This window comes from Oryzias latipes, chromosome 18 (genome assembly GCF_002234675.1).
Source record: "Oryzias latipes chromosome 18, ASM223467v1".
In the NCBI taxonomy this organism is placed as follows: Eukaryota; Metazoa; Chordata; class Actinopteri; order Beloniformes; family Adrianichthyidae; genus Oryzias; species Oryzias latipes.
The window spans coordinates 18,151,655-18,177,507 of record NC_019876.2 but is presented as its reverse complement, the minus strand read 5'-3'; the positions used below and the strand labels follow the sequence as shown (position 1 = coordinate 18,177,507).

General features: G+C 37.7%; 1 protein-coding gene across 3 annotated transcripts in view; it reads right to left on the bottom strand.

The window, feature by feature from the left end:
* The window catches only part of svep1 (sushi, von Willebrand factor type A, EGF and pentraxin domain containing 1), a 90,934-nt gene extending 72,262 nt beyond the window's left edge, over positions 1 to 18,672 (bottom strand). For 2 of the 3 annotated variants that reach the window (XM_023948970.1, XM_023948972.1), the window contains exon 1: positions 17,654 to 18,671. In XM_023948970.1, coding sequence (XP_023804738.1) covers positions 17,654 to 18,184 — 531 coding nt within the window. In that variant the 5' untranslated portion in view covers positions 18,185 to 18,671. Of the gene's footprint in view, positions 1 to 17,653 lie in introns of all 3 variants that reach the window. The other variant, XM_023948971.1, reaches the window with a different exon arrangement.
* Between the last annotated feature and the right edge of the window lie 7,181 nt (positions 18,673 to 25,853).

The window sequence follows — 25,853 nt, the reverse complement described above, 5'->3', positions numbered from 1 at the left end:
AGAGTTTCTACATCTCGTCACCGTTTCACCTACAGTTGAAACCAGAAGTTTACATACACCACATAAAAACACACATCTGCTTTTTTTCTCAATGTCAGACATGAATTAAAATGGAACTTTTCTTGTTTTAGGTCAATTACAATGAAAAAAAATGATTTTTACTTGCTAAATGTCAGAATATAGGGGCAAGGGTTTTTTTAGACTATTTTTTTATTACTTTTATCAAAGTCAAAAGTTTACATCTGCTAAGATCACTATGCCTTTAAACAACTTGGGAAACCCCATTACGTTAGGGTAAACTATATTTTCTTGACACCATTTTAGCAAATACAACTTTATGAGTGGGAAAAAACCCGAGTTACATCAATTGAAAGCATGAGATCAGTGCTTCACTACTTGAGTACAGATACCACATCATCACTAAGACAAAAGTTTGATTTTGAAGTAAACCAAAGCAGAAATGTGGTGAAGCATGACGCTCTTCTCAACTCCAGTCTGGCATAGTGAAAGTGCTTATGTAGAAGGAATAATTTGATGGACAGTTACTGGCTCGAAGCATCCATGAAATATGTCTAAATTCCTAGTTAGCTCAGACCACATGGTGCAGACATATGCAGCACTTGCCTGTCTTATGTTGACCATGGTTTATAGCTGCTTTATTCCTCATATTATTTTCTACTTTAATTCCTTTTTTTCCCTTATGTGTGTGTTTGGTGCTGCTGGGAGTATTTATCTTGGCATGGACAGTAGTTGGGGATTTCTTCTTAATTGTAAGCAAAGTTTAGACAAGACTGGATGAAGCGCCTGTTTATGGAGGGGTTTCGAATTATTGATTCTCTTGTTTGTTCTGGACCCAGCTCTTGCTGGTGCAATAAATTACACTCTGGCACATACATTAACAAGTAAGCACAGGCTGGAAGGTCTGTTGGGTAGGTAAACTTTGTGTGGGTGTTCCTGCAATGGTATCGTATAAATTTTACGATAAGTTGACAGGGATTTGTACAATGGAAACACTTACTAGGCTGCTGAAAAAAATGTGGTTTTATAGTGCCTGAGAAATTAACTCTGATTACTATGTCAAATTTCCTGGCACACACACTATAGACTATGAACTGGATAGAACTGAAACTAACTAACCATTTCTGTATGTGCTGAAGTCCCTAAACTTTCACTAAATTTGTGGAAAAAAAACTTATTGGAGTGGAGTTTGGATGAGTTGTTGCAAATAAACCAAGGGTTTACTCCCAGTTTTCACATAAACACAGACAGACAGACACACAAACACATGCTTGTTCACCCAAAAAAAACAACCAAATGGAATCTGGCACTTTCAAACTCCAACCTCAACATAGCAAGTGGTTTACTAATAGACCTAAACGCCTTAGCTCATAAAAACCTTATTTAGTTTGCCACTACTGGGTGTCTGAAATAGTTTTGGTTTTTTCAGGTGCCAATTTATGATGCTTTCCATGGGTTTGAAATGTCAAGATGCCAAAGTAAATCCCTGTGCTTGAAGAATTTTGATGATACTTATACACATAACCATGGCAGACAGAAAAAACAACACAAAAATCACATCAAAGATGAAAGCTTGATATGTGGAAAGAGAACAACAGATGTCCAAAAACTCAGCAAGAAATGTATCAAAAATGCTGTTCTCAAACCAGCTACAAGATACAACTTTTCCTGAGTCTTACCTAACTTCATCATCATCACCAAAAAAAACAATTCTGGTTAAGGTAAAAATTCTGTGAACTTTACATCCTCGTGTTTCGGTTTCTGTCAAAACGTACTTAAGGGCAGAATTGCTGGCAAAGTACATTTATTTCCAGTAATAAAACCATGCTCTCTTACTTATTATTTAAGGACAAGACTAAAAGGATATTGATCAATTCAGTCAAACAGAACAAATCTTGATTGTAGGCCTTTTTCAAGGGGAGTAAGGACATGACAACATGTCGAACTCAAGAAAAAGGTTCTGTTCTGTAAACAAAATAATTCTAACTTCCATGTGATATTTGTAGACCAGGGATGGACTTTTTTGTCTAGAGCCAAACAATTTTTCCTAAAAACTTTACATGTCACACAACTTCTAAAGTAATAATTTAATTATCCGTATTTGCTTGTTTGAATCAAAAATGTGCTTTTGTGCGTTTTAATCCTTTGCAAAACTACATAAGCATTGTTTTCTTTTAAAGTGTTTTTTGAATTAAACTTAAGTGCGTAGTAATCTGAGAAAAGGCTTGATAGAAATGAACAATCGTAACTTAGTTTGGTGCCTAAGATTAAAAAAAATAGTCCCCCTCCGATGAAAATCATGTTTTTTGAGTTTTCGACACGTTTTGAGTTTGAGTTGTTGACATTTTTTCAATGAAAGAGAACATATGTAACAACAAATGGCCCAGTATTGCATGTGCATTACACAAGCTCCCTGATCTGCCCCCTCCAGCGCGCATATCAGCTCATTTGCGACACATTACTGCAGTCCCCGCACACATTTTAAGCGCATCCAAGGCTGGATTTTGTTGTTATTATTATTGTTGTTATCATTTAAAATTAAAGTTAAAGTCCCATTAGCTGTCACGCACATGTGTTTTCCACGGTTGGGTTCTCTCTCTGACTAATTTTGAAAGCTTGCTGTCTTGCATTAACCATGGGGGGGGCAAGAATCAATTCAGGGGACCTTTTTTATTATTAAGAAATAATATATGAATGAATAAGAGAAATTGTTCAGGAGGCCCGAGGAGGCTGGCTCCCCATCCCGCAGCGGGTTTCTGTCTGGCCGCCATGGGTCCTGCGTCAGACTGTCCAGGGTGAACTAGCCTTCACTCAGCAGTAGCCAGGACGGGTACTGTTGGCCGATTTGGTTTATATGCCAGACCTTTGCACCCGACGCTCAAAAAGCGTCTGTACCATTGACGTAACATTAAATCTGGCCGCCTCTGCCGCGCTAATTGCATTTGGTGTAAATGCAGTTTAACCCAAACCCATAATCCTAAACTTAAGCCTTCCTTTGGGTTCGTGCACCCAAGAATAAAGTTCAGCACTGGAAAATTATGTGCAAATAGTCATTTTCTTTATGGTATTTCATTTTATTTGCTGTGCAAGTGAATTCAACAACCTGCATGTACTAGCATCAAATCATATATGAGCCACAGCCAGTGCTGCTTGATGTGGCAATGTAGCCTAAACTCCAATGTAATTCAAAGCATATTTCATGGGTTTATAAAAGTTCTTTTTTATGTGTAACTTTATTAAATGTCAGGGGCTGGGACACACATTCGTTTTGTCATTCCACACATTGTTCAAAAAGTGACGATTTGGAACAAAAATATGTCACTTTTCACCGTTTCTTTTTCGTTAAAATAAAGTTTTGAAATAGAGACCGTCAGTCTGTGCCCCCCCTCTCCCCAGATTTTCACTCATGCAAGAGACAGCTTGCAGAAAGGGAGATAGAGGAGATATTGGAAACAGAGGCTTCAGATAAACATGAAATATGGCTTATGAAGATATTTAGGTTGTGGGATTTGGGTGAAAACTTTATAATCATAATTAAAACACCACTGGGAAGGCTTTTATAAAAATAAAACAAATGCCAATTGGGGACTTTGATAAAGTTTGGAGCAATTTCAAACCAAAAGTCCCACTCCAATCATCTTTTGTAAAAGCATTCCCAGTGGTCTTTTAATTATGGCAATGCCGTTTTTAGTCAAAATCAAAAAACCTGTGTCGTCACAGTTTCTGCAGGGTGGCAAGAGTTCATCAAAATTTCACTGCTAAATTGTGGGCAGATCTGTTGGCATGGAGTAATTTCCTATCATCCCTTTGTTTACACTTTCTCCTGTTTGCTTACAGCCCCTCACAACCCCAAACTAACATTAACGGTGCAACAAAAATGACAACCAATATTGGAGCTCTCAGGTTGTACAGTTTTGAGCCAGATAGCAGCTCAGATGAGCATAATGAAGATGTACATTGATCTATTTCTCTGCAAGTGGATGCGTCGGAGTGGAACGGAGCAGGGCGCTTGTAGCCTGTTATTTGTAGTTTATACTTAACAACAACAAGCTTTTTCAAATGACATTTGAAACACTGAACCCTGGTGTCTGGTGTCTTTTAACCTCCTGCATGAGCCTGGGCCCTTCATCACCCAGTAATGCTTTTAGGCATGGGCAATACGGGCAATGGCCCAGGGCGGAAAATGAAGTAGGGCGGCGCCGCAGAAAAATATATCCACTATTGCTTTACTTATGTCACAGAGTTTGTAACAGCCTGAAACCTGGCGGTGCCCCCGCCCCGCCGCTGCGCGCTCTCCTGTTTTTGAGAAAAAGACGCAAATGTGTATGAACAAGGAGAAAGGGAGGGGGGGCGGGGTGAAGGGTGCACGGATCACCGCCGCGATTGGACATGCGCAAAACCTGGCTGGATCATCTTCAAGGGGGGCGACGGCTCAGTGCTTGATGAAAAAATAAGAATAAAAACTGTGACTGGGCCTTCGTGTAGTGAATTGGCGCCCCTCGCTGCAGCTGCACGCGCTCCTGCTGGAAATGTGTGAATAAATACTGTGAATAAAGTGACCCTGGGGGGGGGGGGGGGGGGGGGGGGGGCTGGGGAGGGTAGAACGGCCACTGTCACCACCACTGAAACAACATTCTACATTATGGCTCATAAGATGTGTTCAACAGCTGAGATTGGACCACCAACACCTCCACCTCAAACCACAATCCAGCACACATGTCAGTAAGACGCTGTAGTTGGCTTCCGATTCACAGCTTCCGATTCGCAAGGGCACTAAAGGAACATTCTGCTGCAGATCACCTAGAACCAGGTCCTGTTCAAAAACGACTGGGCCTGGACTGCTTAAACCTGGATTAAATTATGATTTAGATAGTAAATACATTAAACACAGTTTCCCATTCGTGAAACCTTTTTCTGATTTGTGAAAATGTGAAAAAGGATTTGTTTAATGTATTCTTTAGTAACTAATGCATAATATAAACTAGGTTTGAGCAGTCCAGGTTGTGTGGTTTTTCAATAGGACGTGGTCTGAGGTGGACTCAGCGCATAAAATCCGATCAAAATCATTCTATTTAACATTTTCACAAATCAGAGAAAGGTTTCACAAAACAGAAATGTATTAATGTATACTTTACTATCTAAATTATAATTTAATCCAGGTTTGAGCAGTCCAGGCCCTGTGGTTTTTGAACAGGGTTCTAGATGATCTAAGTGTGAAAAATGCAATGGAATGTTTCTTTAGTGCCCTCGCGAATCCGAAGCTATGAAACGAAGCCAACATCAGCGTCGTCATGTCAGTGGGCTTGGTGATGTTATGGTCTCAAAATCTTGCAGTGCGCCTTAAAGGATTTAAGACAAGGGTGGTACCAACTTTTATTTAATGTGCGCAATCAGCTCAATTAAAAGAACCTCAACTAGAGATTTCACCCCAAGGCTCGCCTTCGAGGTTAAGTCGAGGTATCACTGTTAAAACATTACTTTGTGGGTACCACTGTGTATGCTTCATATTAGTTGGAGCTGCTTTCACAACAGCTTGTCCCACTTTTGAGATAGTCACCAATCCTGCGGGAAAATCTGTGTCTAAAGGGATTATTAAATATTTAGGAAGTGCAGAACCTCTGTGGCATTTGGGAAAAACTCAACGATTAGCATTGTGCTACTCTGTTCTTTTATACTAGGTGAATAATTTGTATAACTATAAAACAATATTTCATACACATGGTTTACCTACAAATTTGAATTATTCCTTGCTATAAAAGGAAGCAAATGCCCCTATAAAATGGAGCCCTTCTCCAACCTACAAAATTAATGGCTTCTCATCCATGATGTTGTCTTTTGCGTTTGCAGTGGTTGTTCCCAAAATATTTAAAATCCTAAAGATTTTTCTCTACATTTTTTTTTTTTTATTTACTAAATATGTTGATGTGAAAACAGATCTTACTCCTTGTTTGTCAGTATAGATTATGTATAAACTGGCACTTTTGGGCTGGGTCTTGAGGAAAGAAGTGAACACAGGCACCACTTCTCAGCCAATGGGACTACTGTGACTCATAACAATAGTTTCTATGAAACCGTTTTTCTCTCTCTGCAGTTCTTCAGTGCAGTGGAACTATAAAAACAGTAGTTTATTTACAGCACAAAAAATACCTGCAATTACATCGATTTAAAAAAAAATCTATGATTTGTTTTAATTAAATAATGATAGGTCTGTTGAGTTTTGAGATCTACTGCGTTTTACTACACAGGACAGCCAACAACAGTAATCAGAGCTGTGAACACAGCAGCCTATGAACAGCTAGGCTGTTTACAAACATATGTAAATCAAAAGTGAAAACAAATACTGGGTTACTAAGTTTTGACCAAGAAGACTAAAATATCAACAAATTGTCTCACTCATAAGGTACAATCCATAACTGCATCAAATCCCTCCACAAGAGTTAATTCCTGAACTCATGCAGGCAAAAAAGTGATTTTCATTGCCACTTCGCGTGACCATCATTAGACCTGGTCAAGCTCAAAATTCCCTGATCAAAACATGTCATTTACAGGGTCAAAGAAAGCCCATAAGGAAGGTTTTTTTTCCCCAAACGACACTGCTAAGATACTTAAATTGGCAAGAAAAAAGTCTTTTGAGTCCAGTCACGCCAGAATTACTCGTCTTTTAACATACATTTAATCAATTTCCCACCCACATGCATGTTAAGTCTCATTAAGTTGTCAGCATATAGTTCTTATTACTCGCTATTTTTTCAGCAAAAATCGCCCTTATCAGAACTTGTTTACAACCAAACAACGCCAGGAAAATAGTATTTAAACATGATGAAATGGTTCCTTTCAGATATCCTACAAATGTATGCATTTCCCCCTAGTAAATCTTAAAAGGTGTATAGGTTAAGTTCAAGTAACAAAAAATTAAAAAAAACACTTGGATACCTGCCACTAAGTCTGATCAGAGCTGGTGTTACATCTTGGTAAAATAATAGCGTATAACAAGATAATAGAAAATAGACAAAATTATCATTGGTACAGAATCAAGGGATCTACACAGGAATTTCTTTTTTTAAAGATCTCCCCTTATTAAGAGTAGAAGTTTAACCAGATTGCTTACACGATCTGGTAAATTTGAATATATAATGTGAAATACAGATTATCTGACGTCATGTCAGCATTTAATAATTTGACTTTTTTTTTTACCTAAGATAAAGCCTCCAATGTCTTTTTTACACTTTATCTCAGAGCATCTTTACTAGGTCATGATGTTAATACAGCAATTTTGTTTATAACACTGTCAGTTTGTAACAATATAGACAAGGAGAAGACAAAGAAAATTGGATTCAAGCATCTAAAGCACGGGGCGACTGTGGTGCTAACAGAAAGATGAAGCACGTTGGGCCTTCAAGGAAGGTAGAAAAGCACTATACAAGTATACACCATTTACCATTTAAACCAGGCATGTCTCAGTGCGGCCCTCGATCAAATTTCCACTGGCCCGCAGATTCTTGTCATAGAATAATTCATTTGGAGCCCCCACCTCTTTTTAAAAACTGCAATTTCTACATTGTGACTGGCTAGATTTTAAGCAGTTATAAACCCGTGGCAACAACTTGTGCCAATAGACCTTCAGAGTTTTAAAGGCCAAACAGAGGAATAAAGTTTATTCGTTCCTGTGATCAAGACCACAGTGTTTTGTAATTCTAAATAGGGTAACTATTTGTTATTTTTCTGTTTATATGCTTTCAATTTTGAAGTTTACGGTTAGCTCTTTTTAATACTGAATAATAAGTAACATTCAGGTGGTTTTGCACCAAATATTTATGAATCTACTGTATTCTGAAGATGAAAATGAAACGCAACGCAATCTAGTGAGTATCGATGCACACTGGTTTTTCGCAGAAACTTCTGGGAGATTTTTAGGGCACTCGATTTTTGAATTGTAGATTTAGACAGCACTACGAAGTGGCGAACGCACAATATAGTGCACTATGTAGAGAGTAGTGAAGGAATTTGGACACAACCTAACTACTAAAATGGGAAATATGACATCACCGATTTCACGAAGTGAAAATCTAATTAATACAACATTTTATGAATCCACCGAGTTCTGAAGATAAAAGTTGATTGTTTATTTAAAAAAATACATTCAAAATTGTTCACCATTGGTTTTTATAGTCAATGCTCCTGGCCTAAAGTCATTGACTTTAAGATGTTTTTAAGATGAAACCTTTGTTGTAGCACAGAGCTGAACAAAACAAAAGGAAATTAGTGTGATGTAAATATATTCTAACCTGTCCCATTCTGTTGAAATATGTAAAATATGTAATATGTAAAAAAATTTAAATGCGCGTGACATTTCTACTGCTTCAAATGTCAAAAAAAGAATGAAACCATGTTAAATAAACACATTAGGGTTCTAATTAATTACTTGGGAGGTGCTGTGTAACGTGTCCACATACCTGAGCAGACTGTAGATTATAAATCAAGAACTAAACACGTTCTTTTCTGGCCTTTGTCTGTCAGGGATTTTCTGCCTCACAGGAACTTTTTGTCACATTCATCTTTCCAAAGACCCACTAAAGACTCACAGAAAGGATAAAAAGAAGGCGACAGACTGAGTGGGAGGAAATGGTTAAGAGAGTGATGGCGGGAAATGGTGGTTCCATAGACAGGAAAACCTCTTTTCTTATCATGTTATCATGGTTGGGTTCAGTCCGGGGAACCGGATCAAAGAGGTGCACCTTGCTTTCATTTGTTGCACTGGGTTCTTCTATTGTTGCATCAGCCCTGTTTAAAATGCTATGCTAAATGCTATGCTTTGCTTTAAGACTTTTTTTCTCTGTTCTCCTGGATAAATTCATTTGTGATTTATTTGAAAAGATTGGAATTCACTGAATAGCTTAACATTTGTAGTTTTGTTTCTTAGACAAGAGAAATACATCATTTTGTGCTTCAATGAGCAAATATGTTTCCTTAGAAATGAAAATTTCCCCAGAGCTCATCCATTATGTGACCTTTTTTTTCCAGGCTTGAGATGATGGATGATCTTCATTTCCCATATCAATTTGTTGCACGCTCCATCTAATATATAGTGAAAATGAAAAAAAAAAAAGCTCTTTATAGATTTCCACCAAGTGTGTGAGTGTGCTTACTAGTGTTTGTGTGCTTCTGAGTCTGCTGGGATTAAGAAAACCCCAAACATCATCTATACTAGCCAAATATTAGCATCTTGCACAGATAGGCTACTAAACAAAGCTTGAGAAAAATTACTTTATATTCTCCTGTAATGATTCCAAGCTAATTGTTATGAATTCCTCTGCAAAATGTGCTGCATTAAAAAGAAGAAAATAAAAAGAGACATAGAAATCAAATATATTGAACAATTAATTAGTAAGAAATGAAAGCTTCACAATTCAAGCCCAAAATGTTATCCTGTTATCTGATGGAGCAAAGTTTTACATGCGGGTTGAATGGCCAATGGTTTTTATCATAAAAACAAAACGTTTTTTTAGGACGGGGCGATAAAATTAATATCATTAACTGCATTAATGATAGTGTAATAAAACTAAGTTTATCAAAGATCTGTAGATGAATTGACTTGCTGTAACATGTCAGAGTGTGTTTTTTTCTTCTGGAAAGTAGGTTATGTCTCCATCAATTGTGAGAGTAAGTTGCTGGAACACAACGTAAAAATGGAAAAGTGAAATGAATGAAGTTAAACAGCAGCTGAGAAGAACCGAAGTACCATATGGTGAATCGAATTATAAAATGCAATATCAATAAATTGAGAATGGTCCTTTTTTTATACATAAGGCATTAAGACATTAAGCAAAACAAAACAGTCAAATCATGTGGTAGACTACACTACCCAGAAGCCCAAAAGGGGCTTAGAGGGAGAAACTGATTGGTCAGAAGGATCAATGGGAAGTTTTTTTAGTGAACTGCGTTGTTTTTCCTGTTTGTATTTAGAGCTGGGTGATATGGCCAAAAAATAAAATCTCATAAAATTCAATCCAAATTCAGTTTTCTATTGTAATTTTTCTCACTACTTTCACTTTCTTTAACAAAAATTACAACTGATGGCATATATAGTTGACAAAAACTATTTTATTTTAAAATCTCCTTTGGAAATGTTCCCAAACTCAAAGTGCAACTAAAATCCAGCTGTACAAATTTTTGTAGAACAATGTAGCAGATGTTTTGTTAGCTACCTCCAGCTTGAGCTCTCATAGAGAGAACTACTACACGCTCTTAGAAGAGCATTTTTGGCAGCCAAAGCCTTAAAACAGATTCTGCTGCGTGTGGTTTGATGCTTCTCGTTTAAAGTCACAACCCCAGTGATCAAAATCTAATGTTTGACTCACCAGTCAGGTTGGCTGGTTGATAAAAAAATCTACAGACCAAATTATCCTATTACTTTGCAAAAAAAAAAAAGCAACAACAACATAGGTGTTACTTTAAAAAATGATTTGATATTGAATGCAAATAGAGAGGAAGTCCCAACATAATGAAAACATCAGATAATAACATTTTTTTTTAAGTAACTTCTGTTTTGATTTCCAATCAATCTTTGCACTCTGCTTTTGGCTTTTTCAAACTGTCTATGAAATGTTTTATTTTCAATCACAAATGAGTTGTTTCTGTTTTCTTGCCATGAGAGGCGTTTCATTCAGTTACCTGTAGTCTGAACCAACTGTAAAGTCAAATTCAAACCAGCTGAGAAAACAAGGACAGATTTACTAAAGGGCAACAGATTGACAGAAAAAACAAATGTTTCCTAATTCTGCCTCCAGATTAGTCATTTTTATATAAAATCATAACAAACAGCCAAAAAACCTTATAATGTTTTGGATTCTTCCCGTGATTTCATTGACAGTAAAGATGCAGCGCTCTCACAATGGGTGACTTTTTTCAGCTCAACACCAGCTCTGTCATGCTACAAAGGCATTACTAATAAAGTTTTATACAAATTGAATTCGTGTCTGTTATTATGTTTATAAAATACAGCTCGTTAGCATGGCATTTAGCATCATAGCATAGTAGTCTCTAAATCAAGACTTTTTATTAAACATTTCTGCGGCTGCTGTCAGTCCAACATGTGTGTCCTCCAGTTCTTTCTGGATCCTGTTTAAAATCATCACATGTTCCTCTGCTTCATCAGTCCAAACTAAAGGCTACACAGGGACAATTAGAAAAGGTTACAAGGGTGGGGGGTACTCTAAAATCTTGATTTCCCCAAAAATAAATAATCTAAAACAACACATTTGAATTAATTGATAAAATCAATTAATCGCCCAGCCCTATTTGTCTTTTTTATCTGCATTAAGCAGCTTTTGCAGAGAGTACAACATGAGACACAAGTCTAAATGTATTTACAAAAATTCTTAACATTATTTAGTTGTAACACATAAAATACCAAACAATATACTCACTTCTTCAGTCCATTATGTTGAATCACAGTACATATATCTTTGCCAGGCTGAGTACAGTAGCTGTAATGGTTCAAAAAATATGGCAAATCTGAGTGTTGTTGGTTTAAGTCACGCTTTGTTAACCATGTGAGAAAGGATTGGATCATTCAAAGACATAAAAAAGCAGATTAGTAAACCTGTCAGTACCTGAGGCACAAAAGGAAACACGGAACAAGTTTGTTTACCCAAACCTGAAAAAGTTTTATTCTGGCACCCGCTTAATGTTAATGAAGGCTCATTTTTTCATGAATGACTATTAGTCAGCAAGGGTGGTCTACAGCAGTTGACTCAAACTGTGCTAGTCTTAGAATCAACAAACCAACACAGAAAAACTGAATAAAACAATGTTATTTAATAATCTAAGGGTCTAAATGATTATTTTTTTCAGAAAAGAGTATGCCTGCATATTAGTCTGTGCATCGCATAGATAAATCACAAGACATTCGTCTCAATCATGTGATACAACAGAATCACCCCTTTTTGTAAAGCAGTTTTCAGCAGCAACCAATAGAAAACTGCTGGAGGGGCCTCATTATCTCCTATTACCTCCAGATAATGCTACAAAAGTCAATTAATTTCACTGATTATGTATTGCAATTTTTTGTATTGCTTTTATTAAACTGGTTCAAAATTAAAGTCAACAGCGCTGGTCCAAAGTAGCGGCCTCCTTTCTTTAACAGCACCACCTACGGTAGATCTGCAGCCCCAATCCAAAAGCAACATGAACTATTATCGTCAGGAACAACCAATGGGCTACCAGCTTGCTCTGCAAAGTGTGCAGTGAAACATGTTTATCACCCATTTGATAAAAGTTTGTACGAAAGGTTCATATTTGGCATGTCGTTCAACTTATATAAAAATTGAAACACAGTTATGTAAATTTGCGTTTTAAATGTTCACATCATCTAACAGTTCAGAACTTAAATTAACTGATGATTTTAAGCTGCCTCCACTGATGTAAGTGCTTCTCATGAAAAAACTTTGCAAATGACGACCTCTCATCAATATTGTTTATAATAGGACTAGATAAATAGTATTAAACAGTTAAAAACCTTGTAATCCTTTTTCGAGAACAATCGCATAATAACAGGTAGTCATAACAACTTCTAAATCATATAAACCTGGTTGGGAGATCTTATAATACAACGAACAAGTCCAATGTTCCAAAACCAGGATAAAAGTTGCTTATTTTTTGATGATGCTTGAAAGTTGGCAGTGTTCTTTTCCAGAACAGACCTCTCAGTGTATCTTTGAAGCCACTCTGACAAGTGTGATCCACAGGAATGACATTGATGACAGTCCAACAACTTCCAGGAACTTAAGGAATTCAGGGTGACTCTCCTCAACCCTCAAGTGTGCTTCACCAGCACCTATGCAGTGTTTTCCCTGCCCTCCACTTGTTGACACGAGCATATACCATTTTCTTCCATGTTGTTACGTCCCTCTTCAGAGAGGAGGGAGAAATGTGTAACATAGAGAAAATTATGATAACCGGGCGGGGTTAAAGTTGGCCACGCAGCCGTTAATTCGGTGACAAATAACACTCATAGGGGACTAAAAGAGAAATAACCAACTCAACACCAAAGGTGCAACAAATAATGGGATAACTTAAATTCTCAGGCTTTATAGCAAGGCACTGAATTACTCAAAATGCAAACAAAAAGACTACAAGAGTAAATGTAACAAAAAGACAAAACCAGAATCAAAGCTAAGGGGGAAACCAGAAGCTTTCACAAGCTAAGGCCAGGCAGACAGCAGGGGCAGGCTGAAGAACGCATTCCCACTCAGGAATGCTGCCGCCACTGGAGCAGAGGATCCTCGTAGCTTTTAAGCTTCCCTCCCAACCAGGCGATAGGTAGCAGCCTCAATCAACTCTGCAGAGGGGCGGAGTCAGCAGCTGTGCAGGAGCTGGACTTCCACAGGAGCTGAGAACACATATGCATACACACACGCACACACAAGACAAGCAGACAACTACCAGGGTTCGTAACACATGTCCTTCTCTATTCTTAACAGTTTGAAGATATCAGAGTATCAAGGTTTCTGAACTTTTGAAATTCAGTTGAGCCCTTTATCAGGCATCAAATTAGCCTATGTGTTTAAAAGTCCCTTTCTTAATCTTTTTTGTTTTGTTTTTCAGTTCTACTCATCTAATAAAAGAAACATATATAACAAAGTATTGAGCTGAACTTTTGTTGTTGACCAACGATTCATTTTTCACCATAATTTACAAAAATCCTTTAATAAACAGACAATGTGATTTTCTGGATTTTTTTCTCATTTTATCTCTCCTAGTTGAGGTATACCTATGATGAATATTACAGGCCTCTCTCATCTTTTTAATTGGGTGAACTTACACAAGTGGTGGCTGACTAAATACTATTTCGCCCCACTGTACACTGTGTGACTCCTAAATGATCTTGAAGCTAAACTAAATGTTCATAGAATTACCGCCTTTTATTCGGGTAGATTACAGAATAGAGTAAACATTGGTCCCTCCATCTGTAGACTGCATTTAGAACCTGAGCCATGCATCACAGGGATCACATACATGAAACTTCAAAATGAACCCACACTCTTCCAAAAGTTCTAGGACATTCTGTGTCACCACAGCTAGTTTTAAAAACTAGACTGTCGAGGTCGAACACCAGATTAGTGCCTTTGACTGAATGGACACTGAAGGTACAGTCCACCTCATAATTTATTTGATTAATGCACAATGACAACCGTATCAAGACATGCAGCTCCCCCGTCAACTCCTCCGCCAATCTAATTTTGTGGGTAAACAGTGAGCATGAACTCGTGTCTTTATGGACACACTTAGGGTTCATAGAACTTTAATGAGGAAAAAACAGAAATTCTATCTCACTAAGATTTCTATCTTTAAACCAAACTGTTGTGTAAACACAGATATTTTTAGTAAGTGGTAAATATTGAGATCCAACTTCAGTTTTTAACCAGACTGAGACACTGTCACACCATTACATCTTACTTAAATTTAAACCAATAATTGATCCCCAGATCATAATCGAGTAGCCCTCTGAAAAGGTGAGCAGTTAGATTATCTGTAAATGAAAAAAAACAACCTAAATAACTGTAGTTTCCCCCTTTCAGAAGCTTCATGTGAGATCTGATCAAGAGAAGTTTCAGTGATAACGAGAAGGAATCAGGTCTGCATAGAAGATCCATGTTCATAAAGCAAGTGAAAAAAATTTTCATTAGAAACCTAAAGCTGATGTCAAACATTGTTGGTTCACTCTACCTCCATGATTGAATTGTTTGAAAAAGTTTTGAAACCTAATTTCTGGATATGTTTGTTTTTTGTTCAGTGAGAAATAAATGCACAAGGATTTGTAAATGTCTGCATTTTAACTCTCAGTCATGGTTCAAGTCACCACTTCAAATAGATCTTTTAAGTGTTCGTCTTACAGAAAAGTGTTAATATTCTAAATATGAATGAAGAAGTATGTTTTTATATTTTTGACATTATTTAATGTTAGATGAAAACTAAACATTAGAGGCCAAAATCAACAATGACTAGGGCTGCACGATATGAGGAAAACTTGTTATTTGCGATACAAATGATCACTTATGAGTTTCCTCCGCAGGGTGGCTGGGCGCTCCCTTAGAGATAGGGTGAGAAGCTCGGTCACCCGCGGAGAGCTCGAAGTAGAAGCGCTTCTTCTCCACATCGAAAGGAGCCAGCTGAGGTGGCTCGGGCATCTAGTCCGGATGCCTCCTGGACGCCTCCCTGGAGAGGTGTTCTGGGTATGTCCCACTGGGCGGAGGCCCTGGGGGAGACCCGGGACACGCTGGAGAGACTACGTCTCTCGGCTGGCCTGGGAACACCTCGCGTCTACAAAGGAGGCAGGCATCTTGCATAAAAGGGTTCCATCCGATTGGTCAATGATGTAAACTAATTTGTTGGATTCATTAGATACTTCAAGCTGCCATAAGATTGTTTTAGCACATTTATACCATTTATCGTAATTTTCGCTGACTTTTGCACAGCTTGATATCGTGATAACGATAAATGTGCGATTTATTGTGCAGGCCTAACAATGACTGTTTAGAACTTTTGAAAGTCTCAAAGGTTTTTTTGCTGCATTGATTTTTTTTAACTGTCTTTTTCCTACAAATTTGATAGAGTGCAATAGACAGTCTGTAGAGAGACAGACAGTAATGAAGAGTGCTGGAGGAAGGCTCTGTCTCTACATGCATGGCTTGTGGAAAAATGTGTCCTAATGGATCCCAGCTTTCTGCAGCACTTATGAGATGAGCCAAGGGAATAAAATATGGTATTATTCTTCTTATTATAGTGCAATTATCAACTATCTTTGCACTCATATTTTAACATTGTTTTTACACAATGTTCCATTGATTTATACAAGCAAATTTTCCATGAAATGGATACACGGTAGTCAGATGAAAGCATGTTTGGTCAATCCGGCAATTTCCTAATTCCAAATTTCCAATTCAGCAATGTTTTTACTGCTGCACTTCAGCTTAGTGGTTACATAATGACAAGCAGATATGCTCTTTGTTGATTAGCCTCGTAGGTCAGCTTGCGGAAAAGGAAAAAATTGTTGGTTTTTTTTGTAGTCAAAATCCTCAGAATACATGAACAAGTAGCACAGTAACTCAATTAAACAATCAGTAGTTTTTTTTTCCACACAAAAAAAGCTTAATCACTTAAAATCATGCAGTTAACGTCAAATTTGTTGATGGAAGGACTGAGGACTACTGGTGGATTTGAGACACGCAGGTCTGCTTGGTCCATCTGCTACTAGAAATAAATACCTCTGCTCTGTGTAGGAAGTATGGAGCTATCCTGTTATTCACATTCAGACAGTCAGCTTAGGCACCGCAGTGCAGAGATCCTCAACGTCATAAATTAGTCAATAATGAAAACATTTCAGTTCTTTTGTACACAAGAGACCCAGGTGCCAGTGGAGAATATGCCACACTCTACTGCATTAAACAAATCAATAAAAACATTGTGAGGGTTTTTGAACGATTTTAAAAAGCTAAAGCTAACTTAAAGGAGTTTTTCTAATGAAGACTTTAAGTAGCTGACATAAGACCAGTAGTCTGCTTATCAGCACTTAACAAATTACATTTCAATGAAACTTTGGCCTGAGGGCCAAGCTTTAGAAAGCTGAGGGATTTGGTTCCAGGCTGTAAAGTTTTTAAAAGAACAATGCTAACTTCAACTTTGGTTGAAACAAATGGAATAAAATCAAGAATCCTTTCAGGTTTTATAAGGTCATAGTTACATTTTTTTTTATTGTGTTAAGATATTTGAGTCAGTCTGTTTAAGACGTTTTTCTCATAAATTGCAGTGACTTTAAAAAAAAAAAACTAGTGTGTTTTCTGGATTTATTCTGAACTCCAAATCCACATGTGTCCTCTTAGTAAAAAAAGGAGTTGTCTGAATGGAGTAAGATCTAATGCATGAGCAGATGTGTTTAGTGTGTGTTTTTACAGGACCGGCCCCTATACCACCAGCACAGCTTTTACAGCTGGGCTGTTTGGACTTGACAAATGAACTGTGCCATCTGTCCAGCTCGCACAAGCATTCATGTGTGCTTCTGAGTGTCAGGCAGCTCCAATCAACACACTATAAACAAGCTAACATTTTGACCCTCTCTTACCCCAGATAACCCTGAACACTTAAATCTTGGACAGATTCAGCCATGCAGACTTGACTGACTTTGTGAGAAAGATCCAAAAAGTCAGACGTGGAACCCAAACTACATTGCTCACATTCAATATTTTCCCGTTTCTGAAAGTTGGAGCGCGTCTGTGTGCATCTCGGCACATGCTCCGGCTCGCTCTTTCTGGAATTTTCATCGCTGAACAATTACACAGCAAGCAGCTTCCCCTCACTGTCTGCTGCTGTGTAATTTGGAGGAAGCAGCAACAGCAGAGCCTTGCAAGGCCTCATTAACATCAACCTCTCTGAGCCACAACGACTCCCTGCGCACACTCACACAGCTGGCGAAGGAACAACACACACACACAAGCCGACTAGACGTGGAGCCAATATTTCAAGCATTTAAAGCACAAAATACTCAGTGAGTAATCTAAATATTAACTTATACTTCAAGCAGACAAAATGTGATTTATTTCTCTCTGATATTTACATTAAATCCAAAAGTCTTACTCACCGCTGCCCTCTGGAAAGCTCCTCTGGTGAAAGTTCCTCCTCCTCTGTAGTTAATGGCCGGGATCTCCTGGTTGAACAGCGAGCACTTGTGCTGGCGCGGCTTGGGCGCTGAGATGTGGTCCACCCTTGTCACCACATTGGTCTTGGATGAGAAAGTCACCAGTGCCACTCGCGTGTTCTCCGGTGCGACGGGGAAGTCAGACAGCATCTTGCGGATAAACCTCAGCTCACTCTGGAAGTTGTTGGCCCCGACGCTGGATGACTCGTCCACCAGGAAGACAAGGTCCAGACAGAGGCTTTTCTCACGCAGCTCCCGTACGTTCCGCTTGAACGCCAGGCCGAGGCGTTCCACTTTCCTCTCAGCACTTTCTGACAAGTTGCCAGCTGATGACAAAGGTGACATCTGCCTGAACCTTTGAGGCTTCAGCTGGGACTGTTGGCCTGCTGGCAAAGCTGAGGTCCATGCAGCCACAATGCACAGGGTTAGAAGAAAATTAGCCCATGATGCTATTAAATAGTGCCAAGAAAACATAGTGACAGTCAAGAAAAGCACCTCTGCTGAATAACTTCAATATTTAGAGCTAAAAGTAAAATGTAGATCCTTTTTTCGCAAGAATTTTAGCAAAAACTAATGTTCTCTAAGCTTTCATCACTGTCCTTATAGTAACTCAGTGCAGAGTTCCTCAAAAGCATTGCTAACTGAGGGGGAAGAATCCATTCAAAACTGTTCTGTTCAATGGAAAAATCATTGCATAATTATTTCAACTAAAAAAACTCAGCAAATGTTGCTTCCCTGCCAGACTTTAACAACAAAAATAAACTTTTCCAGTTCTCTGTAGCCTGCTATGGTACGCTTTTGAGGAGTCTGTAATGTAAAGCTCGGTATCTCCCCAGTCATTCAGTCTGAGTATCACATCCACAACGCCTTTTCAGTCCTCTTCAGTCCTCTTCAGTCCCAATGTGAAGCCCACAAGGCTGCTACACTCCTGCCTTTGCCGACAGCCAAGCTCCAAATGCTTCTTCCCTTCTTCTCCCCAAATCATTAAAAAACACATCCAGAGGAGGAGGAGGAGGAGGAGGAGGGAGGAAAAAAGTTGAGAGACAGAGAGAGGTTGAGGGAAAAAAGGGGGCAGTCCAGTCATGGCGTGAAGTCATTTTTTTTCTCCCCTTTAGCTCTCCTCCTCTTTTTTCTCACCCCCCCCCCCATCCCTATCTTTTTCTTCCCAGCCCCCTCCACCTATATCTCCTCTCATTGACCATCTCTCTCATCCAGACGTGGAGCTCCAAGCCAGTCTGGTCTTCCCCAGGAACGCTCATCTCCACATGACAACGGAGCTCAAGCAAAGTCACATCAAAATAAAGTTAAGCGTGTAAGATTAAATAAATGAAAACAAACGGACCCAGAATTGGGAATAAAAACTAACTATCAATACATTTTTAACAATAACCATCCATACAACAAAATTACCTACTTGAGAAAATAATAAACTGAGATCTAGCTCATCAAATTACTTATTAGTTCCTTTATCTTTCTTGTTCAGGATATGTAACTAAAACTAGCAAAAACCTTTATGAACTTGTGATTTTTTTTTACCAAAGCCACAAGGGTTTCTACATCTTTTTAAGCTCTCCCCCTCTCTCCTTCGTTCCACTGTTGTGTTTTCCTTTAGCGATTTTATCTGTAACCAAAACAAAGGCAGCCGGTGTTACAGAGGCGCACTGCGCCTATTAAAGCAAAAGCTTTAGACTTGGAGCAGAGAGCTGCCTACACATGGAGCTCGTGTGGAGGAAAGATGCCGGGTGGAGGCTGGACACGACAAAGAATAAAGGCAGCGAAAGTGGACTCAGAGGGCTTTAAGATAAAGAGAAAAAAGATCACGATTTAGATCAAATGTCTGTGGGATTTGAAGAATTTTCTCCTTTCAGAGCATTTCTATAAATTTGAAAGAAGTCTGAGAGCAGAGATCTAATCCTTTAATGTCGAGTTGATAAGAGAATATTTACAGTTATCTATAAATATTTTAGATGAACTAGTAAATTGTTTTTTGGTCCAGCTGTCTTTGCAGACATTTAAATTCCCACTCTGATCATCTTTTGATCTATTGTAAAAGCATTCCCAGTGGTCTTTTAACTATGATTTTTATGCTGTTTTTAGCCAAAACCAACAAACCTGGGTTGTTTTCTAGGACTTAATTTCTTCAGAGCGGCCGGAGGTCATTGGAAATTTGCCTACGTGCTGTTGGTGGGATTGTTTGTGCAGAGCAACCCTGCTCCCTTTCCCATCACCCATAACTGTGAACTGTTTACACTCTCTCCCGCTAGCTGGAAGCCCCTCACACCCTCACCCTAACCCTAACCCCTAACCCTAACCCCTAAGAGACACTTTCTGATTAAGAGGGACAATTAACAACTACCTTTCCCCAGGTACTACGGTAATCTGCAGCCGTGTCTTCTGGAAGATGGCGCTTAAACAGATGGTTATTTAAATATCAGTAATGATAAAAGAAATATTAAAAAAAAAAATCTGATGAACAACCTAGATTAATACAAATACTGCTGTATACCCATGAAATTCACATAAAAATAAATAATTATATATATATATATATATATATATATATATATATATATATATATATATATATATATATATATATATATATATATATATATATATATATATATATATACATATATATATGTGTATGCCATCATCAGAAAAATGCCACGAGACCATGTTAAAAACACCAAAAGCATTTTCATCAGACTGGTTATTTAAACTTACCAAAAAAACCAAAAGTCTTTTGTATTAGTGGTTATTCTGTGTAATATTTTATTCACAACATGTCCTAATTAAGTTAAAAACACAAGAACCTACAGCAACCCCAACAATAAAAAAAAACAACAGATAAATGAAAAGAATAAGTTTTTAAAAAAGCAATGAAGACAAGAAAGAAAAAAAAAAGTGCACTCAGAATGTGTGGCTCCACCAGAGCAGTTATGTGGAGTCAGTCCTGTAGTATTAACCACAATGACACACAGTTCAAGCCTACAGGGTGTTTATAAGGCTGTAGAAGCCAGACTTTAACTGCACTGGAAACTCCTGCTTTAAAGAAGTGGGAATAGAAAGTAGCGTCATCCCGCCAGATAAAGTGGATGGTAAAGAGACGGAGACACAAACATACAGAGACGAAAGCACACACCCTGACCTAAATCCACACACACACATGCGGAGACAGACACTAGCACACACACTTAGTCCCAAACATGCTGAAAGGGGGAAGACTGCAGCTGTGATTTCCTGCGTTTTGGCACTGGAGACCCTTCAGACTCTAGTGAGGGTCCCAGGAGAGAGTCGGGGGGGGGGGGGGGGGGGGGGTGAATGAAGGAGAAAATATCTAAGAGTAGGGGGGGGGGGGGGGGGGCTTTATTTGGACATACTTAGGAATATATAGATCTCAAATTCAAACAAGTGTCTATGTACTTCTCAAATTTCATTGTGTAGCATTGTGTAGATATAAAAACTGTTTTTTAATATCCACTAAATTAAACCAAGCAAAAGTGAAACTTTCACACATAAAATTCGGAATCTAACACTGAAAATTAACTCAATTTTTTTACTCAGAAAGTGTACGAAATTTCCTCAGAGGTCCACCCTGATGAAAATCGTGTTTTTGCTTTTTTTTAACATGTAAAGGAAATTAAGCTTAAAATAGAATTTCTGAGTATTTCTTTATTTAATGTACAAATGTAGTTTAAACAAAAAAAAAAAAGATTGTATTTGTGAGGTACAAAATACTCTGGTGGGGCCTCAAGCTCCCTGTTTTCACTTATTCTGATGCATCCACTTGTAGAAAAAGAGACCCATTATATATTTTTTTTGGTTTGTTTTCCTCGTCTGAGCTGGGATCTGGCTCATAAATTGCTCCAATATTGCTCACCGTTTTGTTGCACCAGTAAAGTTAGGTTGGGGGTATGAGGGTATAAACCGATGGGTAATGGGAATGGGGGGGGGTTACTCTGCACCAACAGTCCCGTCTACAACTCAGAGGCAAATTTCTAATGAATTTCTGCCGCTCTGCAGAAACTATGTCCTAGAAAACAACAGGCTTTAGGATTTTGGCTATAAATGTCCTGATCCTAATTAAAGACCACTGGGAAAGCTTTTAGGATTGATCAAAAGACGTTTATAGTCTGTTTTCAAAGGGACAATACATTTTTGGATTTGATGAGTTGATGGTCCATTTCTAATTCAAACAAATTAATCAGTTTTCTATTTAGTCCTACGTAAAGATATCATGTTTTTTCAGTTATTCTAGCAAAGTTTCAAAGAATTGGAATGTTGTTTTTTGGGGGGTTTTCTGAGTTAAATTTAGAAAATCTTCTTTCTCAGGAGTAAATTTAACAAAAATACCAAACAACAAACTGGCATGATCATTTCCTTCACCACACATCCCATTTTAAGTTTACCCCTAGTTGAAATTTCAGACCATCTAGGAACTATTTTTGGGCTCCGGCTGGCAAAAACAGAACTGAAGACTTTTTGAGTATATATGTGGCAGGCATGTGAAGACGAGATGAGTGCAGCATTGCACGTGTTTACAAAAAGAAGCGAGATAACAGAACCGGAGCAGTTTTTCTCGTGGTGAGCGCTACAGGATACTGAGGCTGCCCTCAGTCACACAAACACATGCACACTAGGATAAAAATACACATAGTGGCAGAAAACGTGGCATAATATCCTTATAAGTCAAACAAAACTAAAGTAAGACTGCTAAAGGGACTTTTTTTAAATGCTTAGTCCAACATTTTCTTTACCAAAAAAAAAGATCTTTTTCCTTCAGACTGTTGGCCATGTCCCCGAGCTCCATGAAGCGTCAGATTCAGCAGCTAGGTCAGCACGCATCCCTGGAGCTCATATAGATTTTGTTTGTTTTTTAGCTGCAGGATGAAGCACAAACCTATGCAGGAATGCTTCTTTACCAGATCACTTCTTCGCTCCTCAGTTTGGTTTCACTAAAAGCAGCTCGGAAACTTTTGTATGCCAAGAAAGAAACACAACCTTTACTTTAGACATTCAAGGTACTTTACCAGGTTTCATGTTATTTTACCTTCTCTTTAACATCAAAGGTGTCCAAACGTTTTGCAAAGAGAACCAGATTTGGTGAGGTGAAAATGTGTGAGGGCCAACCAATGAACTATTTTATAGAATGTTGGTTGCCATGGGATACTTTTAATTTCTTCTCATAAACCAAAGAAACATCTAAATACATTTTTACCTAAATTACTGTGAATTTTATATGTATACACCATAAATAAATCAAGAAAATAAATAATCTTTCTGGGGGAAAAAACATTTGTTAAAACTTTACATTAAGATTCCTTAACAAGCTTTGTTAACGCATTAACAAGCATTATAATAGAATTCTTAGGGTGTTAGTAAGACATTTATTAGTACAATAAGTCTTCTAGGGTTAATTAAATTACTTAGTTAACACATTTACAAGCATTATTATTAGGATGTTTTTAAGATGCCTTCTCTACATCTTTCCAATCAGCAGTCAAGGTTTTTTATTTTTATTTTTCTCATTAAGAAATAAGGAAACTGTTATTAAATAAGTCAAAATCCTGTTGTTCAAGTATTCTGAACAATATAAAACTTGATTTAAGACTCAAAAAGCTCACTAATTTCACTAAAAGTCTTAGTTCAATGTAAAGGATGTTAAAAAGTTCAATAAATGTTGACAAGTTAGACTGGCAATCACTGGAAAGTAAAATCTAGATTCTTTACCACGAACAAGTGCTAATTTAAGCTTTTGTTAAAACTTTTACTAAAATTGTGTTCTCGTTTTATGTATTCATTTACTTATTAATTTCTCATTTTGTTCTTTTGTTCGTCCATCGTAATCGATGAGGACCATCTAAGATCATCTGGGTCAGGGGATGATCAGATGACATTGCGCGAAGAGTTTGATTTAAGTGAGGAAGAGTTGCGCGTCGTCGACCTCACTCTCTCGTCCGTATCCATCTGGGTCCAGTGGCAAGACGTAGTCAAGACAGCATTTTGTTCTAAAGTGAGTCATTTCCACTCTTTTCATTGGTTTTTTGTCATTGTAATCATAATGAACTAAAAAAAAAACTCTAAAAATACAAACCATTTGCTTAGAACTAGCACAAAATATGTATTGGGCTGTATAATGTTCAATTTAAAGTAATTTTAAGTGACAGGTAGCTCTTTTTAGATTATTTTTCCCTTTTTAAATGCTGGCGTTGAACTGCTTTCTAGATTTTGATATCTTGAAAGATTTCTGGTTAAGTCAAAATGACTTGCTGCATGGACAGATCAGTCTACTACTCTCTTGTGATTTTCTTCCTAAGGTTAGAGTTCTCTTCCTGTTTTCATTTCATGCAGTATAATACAGCTGTATCACTTTGATTGCACTGCGTACTAGAACTCTTGTAGAACAGAATAGAATAGAATTTTATTGATCCCACAAAGGGGGAATGATCTTTCTTTATATAACTCCAAGTGTAAAGTGGATTGAAACATTTTAAACCAATAGTTTATCAATAAACTATGTTTAATTAGAATGAAACATTCTAACTTTGTATGTATTTAAGCATATTTTGTAAATACCGGTAAATGAAACTTCTATAAACACCAGTCCTTCTGTGTTCAAAGTATTTTTCCTTTTCTCCACTGTGTTTAATTAATTGATTTTAAAAATCAATAAAGTCCCAATTTTTCCACTTTTACTAATGAAATGACATTAAAACAGAAGTAGTCGCTGTGACTGATGAGTACAAATGCTGGCACAACAACACTGGGCCTATGTGTTTATATTAGCTGCTTTGCTGTAACTCTTGGAGCCCGCGCGCGCTCGTAAAACTTTAGCAGCTTTTGAACCCTTTAATGTTGTCAAGAGGGAAATGCTTTTTGAACTATTTGAGCCTAATGTCATCTATTAGGAACGCTATAAAACTTGTTCAAACAACCAAAAGGAACCATCGCAGACTCTTTACAGCTAAAACCTTGACAATAAAACGAGCTAATTTTAGAAAATTAGCTCCTTCTATACCGCTAATTAGCTAATTAGCTGCTGTTGCCTGATGTAAGCCCCCACCGTTTTCACGCTGTCTGACACGTATAACTAGTTTTATATGAAAACTCACTGTGTTTTTGCTCTTGAACATGTGTAAACAAGGTTTTGGTAAAATTAAAAATGTTGAAGTACCTGCAGTTGACTGAAAGCCTACGGTAGATCGAGATAAACTTGTGTGACACTGCCTCCTGCTGGTGGCTGGAGCGCAGTGCAGGACAGAGAATGTAGTGTCCGCCTTTTGCCGCTAGAGGGAGCCGTTTGGTAGTATTATTTGATTAAGAGAACATACAAATGGAAAACATGAGCTATTTAGACCTCAACTAATAACACAAACATACCGTAGATCTGCCTTCACAGTTTGTTACATAACCTTAAACTTGTAAATTCAATTTCACAATTTATAAATGTTTGACTTTCAATGAAGACTTAAAAAAGCAAACTGTGCTGTTTAGTCAGGTATCCCACATCTGTAATACACATGATTTCAAATTGAGGATAGGCACAAATCCTCTTAAAATGAAACTTGACTAAAAGGGTCAAGGATCAATAATATCACTTCACTCACTTAAAGTCCTAAACAGAGGGGTTGGTGTATTCCAAAAGATATGGGTTCCATCCATTTTTGTCAAACCGCTATATCCCTTTCAGGGTCACGGGACTGCTGGACCATTTTAATTGGGTGAAGCTGAAGGCTGATATCTACCTTTACCTTAAGACTGAACGAAATAGTGAAAAGAGGTGTAACAGGAGAGAGGAAGTCATTATGGTGAGGCTAAGAATAGAGTACAATATCTTAAAGAAAACACTTGGATTACAATCGTCCACCTGGTTTTGGGTAACTTTGTGATCATAAAAAATAGGAGAACTTACAGGAGATCTTTGGCTGAAGGCTGAAAATATTGATTATATGGAAGAAAAAACATGGAGCTCAAATGTAAATTTATCAGTAGATTCATAATTTCCTCAGTTTCCTATTGGAATTAATAAAGAAAAAGACTGGCTGAAAAGGAGGACAGTTTCCATTAAGAATGCAATAGGATCACTTCAATCACATTTGATTGGGAAAGCAAAAACGATAAGAAAAAAGACAAGTTTTCA